General features: G+C 55.8%; 1 protein-coding gene across 2 annotated transcripts; it reads right to left on the bottom strand.

Annotated features, from left to right (window-relative positions):
• Positions 1-1,049: 1,049 nt before the first annotated feature.
• Positions 1,050-4,457, bottom strand: UBL5 (ubiquitin like 5). 2 transcript variants are annotated; one of them, XR_004354907.1, is made up of 6 exons: positions 4,386-4,456; positions 2,919-2,984; positions 2,710-2,793; positions 1,902-1,939; positions 1,264-1,388; positions 1,050-1,185 (listed from the first exon to the last, which is right to left on the bottom strand). XR_004354907.1 is itself a non-coding variant. In XM_032677224.1 (5 exons), the coding sequence occupies exons 2-5, from the start codon at positions 2,972-2,974 to the stop codon at positions 1,345-1,347; spliced, it is 222 nt and encodes a 73-aa protein (XP_032533115.1). In that variant the 5' UTR covers positions 2,975-2,984; positions 4,386-4,457; the 3' UTR covers positions 1,288-1,344. The 2 variants fall into 2 exon arrangements, 1 of the variants encoding a protein (XP_032533115.1); XM_032677224.1 differs by lacking the exon at positions 1,050-1,185 and having other exon boundaries at positions 1,288-1,388; positions 4,386-4,457.
• Positions 4,458-4,517: the final 60 nt, after the last annotated feature.

The raw sequence follows: 4,517 nt of genomic DNA on the forward strand, positions 1-4,517 counted from the left end.
GGCCTTTATCCCAGAGAGTCCCAGAAATCGGGGGGTTTATCCCGATAAACAGCTCCGGGCTGGACAAAGCCGTGGCCGGGCTCAGTTACACCTGTGCAGGTCAGACACGAACACCCCGATATCCCGACAGAAACACTGAGATATCCCGATAACCCCCCCCCTCCCCCCCGAATGCCAATAAAAACATCCCGGTACCCACATCCCAATATCCCGACATCACATCCCACTATCTCCACAGAAACATCCCGATGTTCTGATAAAAACATCTGATGCCTCCATTAAAATATCCCAATATCCCCAAACGCTCCAATATCTCCACAGAAACACCTCGATATCCCAATAAAATCATCCCGATTAAAAAAAAAAACAATATCCCAACATAAAATCCCGATATCCCGACAGAAACACCCCAATATCCCAATAAAAAGAATCCCAATCTCCCGCCACCAAGGCCCCGTGTTCCTGAGGGGATTTTCCCCCTCACCGTGGGAATTTCTTTTGGGAATATCTCTGGGAACTCGGTTCATTATTAACGGAATAAAACCCCCCTTTAAACCTTCCCTGTCCCTCCTGGAATCCTGGAATGGCTGGACTTGGGAAGAGATCTCCAAGCTCCTCCTGCAGGGATGGATTCCAGAGTGTTTTCCTGCCACATTCCCAATTTGTTTTCCTGCCCCATTCCATTTATTTTCTTGCCCCATTCCCAGTTTTCCCGTCCCATCCCGTTTTCCCACCCCATTCCCAGTTTTCCCACGCCATCCCCAGTTTTTGTGCTCTGTTCCCTGCTTTCCTACTCCCAGTTTTCCTGCCCCATTCCCTGTTTTCCCACTCCATCTCCCAGTTTTTCTGCCCCATCCCAGTTTTCCTGAGGTCCCCCCAACACGCGGAGACCCCAAAAACACCTTTATTGGTACAAACGGTGGGAACGGGAACGGCGGCGTCGGCGGGAATGGGACTGGGAGGCACTGGGAGAGAACTGGGAGGGACTGGGAGGGCACTGGGAGGTGCCGCAGCTGTGACTGGTTGTAGAGCCTCAGGTTCATCCAGGGTGAACTGGGAGGGACTGGGAGAGAACTGGGCAGTGCCAGAGCTCCAGATTCATCCCACTGTGGACTGGGAGGCACTGGGAGAGAACTGGGAGGCACTGGGAGGGCACTGGGAGGTGCCAGAGCTCCAGGTTCATCCAGTATTGGACTGGGAGGGACTGGGGGGTACTGGGAGAGACTGGGAGCTGCTACTGGTAGTAGAACTCCAGGATCATCCCATCGTGGACTGGGAGGGACTGGGAGGGCACTGGGAAGGACTGGGAGGGACTGGGAGGGAACTGGGAGGAACTGGGAGCTGCTACTGGTAGTAGAGCTCCAGGTTCATCCCGTCATGGATCTCATCTGGAGCCGCCGTCAAGGAAAAGGGGATTGGGAGACCTGGGGGGGGAAGGTCGGTGGATTTTGGGGTGTCAGGAGGTTTTGGGGGGCTGGGGAGGGTCAGTAGATTTTGGGGGGTTGTGGGGTTTTGGGGGCAGTCAGAGGGGTTTGGGGGGTCAGTGGAATTGGGGGGTCAGTGAATTCTGGAAGGTTGTGGGGTTTTGGAGGGATTGGGGGGTTTTCAGGGGGTTTGGGGGGGTCAGTGGATTTGGGGGGTTGTGGGGTTTTGGGGGTGGTCAGTGGATTTTGGGGGGTTTTCAGGGATTTTGGAGGGGTCAGGGGCCTTTGGGGGGTGGGTGAATTCTGGGGGGGGTGGAGGGGTTTGGGGGGGGGTCAGTGGGATTTCGGGAGGGGGTCTGTTGGGTTTGGGGGGTTCAATGGATTTTGGGGGGAGGTTGGGGGGCTCAGGAGGTTTAGGGGGGTGGGTGGATTTTGGGGGGGTGTGTTTTGGGGCCACCCCACCCCTAGTGAGGATACAGTCCCCGAGGGTCACGTGGTCCTTGAAGATGGTGTACCTGAGGGGGGGAGGGGTACAGGGCAGGTCATCCACTCCCCAAAATCCTGGGATCATGCCACCCCCATCCCAACCCCCCCTAATCCCCCTGTGCCCCCCCACCCCAAAAGCCCTTGGGGTGTCCCTGTAACCCTCCCCCCAAAACTCTGGGGGTGCCCCTGTGCCCCCCCCAAAACTCTGGGGGTGCCCCTGTGCCCCCCCCCAAAACTCTGGGGGTGCCCATGTTCCCCCCCCAAACTCTGGGGGGGCCCCTGTGCCCCCCTCAGACCCCCCCAAGCCCTGAGGTGTCCCCCTGCCCCACCCCAACCACCCGCGGTGCCCCCTGTGCCCACCCTGCCCCCCAAAATTGCCCCCCCCCCAACACAGGGGTGCCCCCCCCCCCTCAGCCCCCCTGGGTGCCCCCCCAGCCCCAGGAGCCCCCCGACTGTCCCCCATTCCCCCCTAAACCCCTGTGAACCCCTCACCCCCCTGAATCCCAGGGTACCCCCCCATGTGCCCCCCTATCCCAGGTGCCACCTCCAGCCCTCTCTGTGCCCCCCCCAGCCCCCCCATCCCAGGGGCCCCCCCCAGCCCCCCTGGGTGCCCCCCATCCCCCCCTAAACCCCTGTGAACCCCTCACCCCCCTGAATCCCAGGGTAACCCCCTGTGTGCCCCCCCAGCCCCAGGTGCCCCCCCTGTGCCCCCCCATCCCAGGGTGCCCCCCCCAGCCCCCCTGGGTGCCCCCCCACAGCCCCAGGAGCCCCCCGGGTGCCCCCCCCGTGCCCCCCTCACCATTTCTTGAGCACGATCTTGTCCCAGCGGGTGCCCGTCTGCGCCGCGATCAACTTCTTCAGGTCCCGGATGGAATCCTCGGGGCTGGGGGGGGTCAAGGAAAGAAAGGGGGCACAGGGAGCACCCCCCGAACCCCCCCAAACCCCCCTGAGCCCCCCAGAGCCCCCTGAGCCCCCCAGACCCCCCAACCCCCCCCCAGAGTGGGATACTTGCACTTGACCCGAACCTTCTTCCCCAGCCGGTCGTTACAGACAACCTCGATCATCCTGGGAAAACTGGGAAGGAAGGGGGGGAAATTGGGAAAAGGGGAGGAAAAGGGGACAGAAAAGGGGAAAAAAAAAAGGGGGAGGGAAATGGGAGAAAAAAAGGGAAAGAAAAAAAGTGGAAAAGGAGGTGAAAAAAAGGAAAAATGAAGGGAAAAGGGGGAGGAAAAAAGAGAAAGGAAAGAGCAAAAAAGAAGGAAAAGAGAAGAAAAATAAGGAAAAATTAAGGAAAAAAGTGCAAGGAAAAAAAAGGGGAAACAAAGAGAAGAGAAAGGTAAAAAAACAAGGAAGAGAAATGGAAAACAAAGGGGAAAAAGGGGAAGAAAAAAAGGAAAAAAGGAGGAAAAGAGAAGAAAAAAGAAGGAAAAATGAAGGAAAAAAGGGGAGAAAAAGAGGGAGAAAAAGAGAAAGAAAAAAGGGAAAAACAAGGGGAAAAGGGGAGAAAAAGAGGGAGAAAAAGAGAAAGAAAAAAGGGAAAAACAAGGGAAAACGGAGAAAAAAAGAAGGAAAAATGAAGGAAAAAAAGGGGAGGAAAAGGGGGAGAAAAAGAGGGAGAAAAAGGGGGAGAAAAAAGAGAAAGAAAAAAGGGAAAGAAAAAAGGGAATAACAAGGGGAAAAGAAGGAAAAATAAAGGAAAAAAGGAAGAGAAAAAGGGAAAGGAAAAAGCAAAAAAGGAGGAAAAAAAGAAGAAAAAAAGGGGAAAATGAAGGGGGAAAAGCACGAGAAAAAAAGGGAAAACGAAGAGAAGAGAAAGGTAAAAAAACACGGAAGAGAAATGGAAAAGAAAGACGAAAAATGGAGGAAAAGAAGGAAAAAGAAAGAGAAAAGAGGAAAGAAAGCAGAAGAAAGGGAAAAGAAAAGGGAAAGATGGGGAGAAGACGAGAAAAGAAAGGGGAAAGAAGAAAAAAGAAGAAAAAAGGAAAAAAGAAGGAAAAAAAGAAGAGGGAAAGAACGGGGAAAAGAGAAAAGAAAGAAAAAGAAAGGGGAAAAGACAGACAGAAGAAATAGAAAAGAAGGGGAAAAAAGGGGAAAATGGGAGAAAAAGGGGAGAAAAAGGAAAAACAGGGAAAGAAAAAGAAATAAAAGGAAGAGGAAAAGGGAGAAAAAAGGGAGAAAGGGAAAATAAGGGGGGGAAGGGGGAAAAAGAACCCTCAGAACCCTCCGGGACCCCCCAAAGACCCCCAACACCCCCCCCCCCGGACTCCTCGGACCCCTCAGAACCCTCCAGGACCCCCCAAACACCTTCCCGGGACCCCGAGCCCCTCCGGTGCCTCCTGACCCTTCCCGAGCTCCCCAACCCCACTCCGGGACCCCTCAAAGCCCCTCTCGGGACCCCCCAGCCCCCCTCCGGTACCTCCTGAACCCCCCGGACCCCTCAGAACCTCCCGGGACCCCCCAAACTCCCCCCGGTACCTCCCGAGCGCCCTCAGCGCCGCCGCCGGAACCGGAAGTGACGCAAGGCAGCGACGCCGGAAGTGGCGCCCTAGGGACGGCCAAGATGGCGGCGGGGCCTGAGAGGTAGACGGGGGGGGGGGAAGGGGAGGG

The sequence above is a fragment of the Chiroxiphia lanceolata genome (assembly GCF_009829145.1).
Source record: "Chiroxiphia lanceolata isolate bChiLan1 chromosome W unlocalized genomic scaffold, bChiLan1.pri scaffold_60_arrow_ctg1, whole genome shotgun sequence".
NCBI lineage: Eukaryota > Metazoa > Chordata > Aves > Passeriformes > Pipridae > Chiroxiphia > Chiroxiphia lanceolata.

Excerpts from the sequence above, each read along its gene's own strand:
- UBL5 (XM_032677224.1), bottom strand. The coding sequence starts at position 2,974 with ATGATCGAGGTTGTCTGTAACGACCGGCTGGGGAAGAAGGTTCGGGTC. Across the intron at positions 2,794-2,918 it reads AAGGTTCGGGTCAAGTGCAA|CCCCGAGGATTCCATCCGGG; the intron begins GTATCCCACTCT and ends GACCCCCCCCAG. Across the intron at positions 1,389-1,901 it reads CCACGTGACCCTCGGGGACT|ATGAGATCCATGACGGGATG; the intron begins GTATCCTCACTA and ends CGGCGGCTCCAG.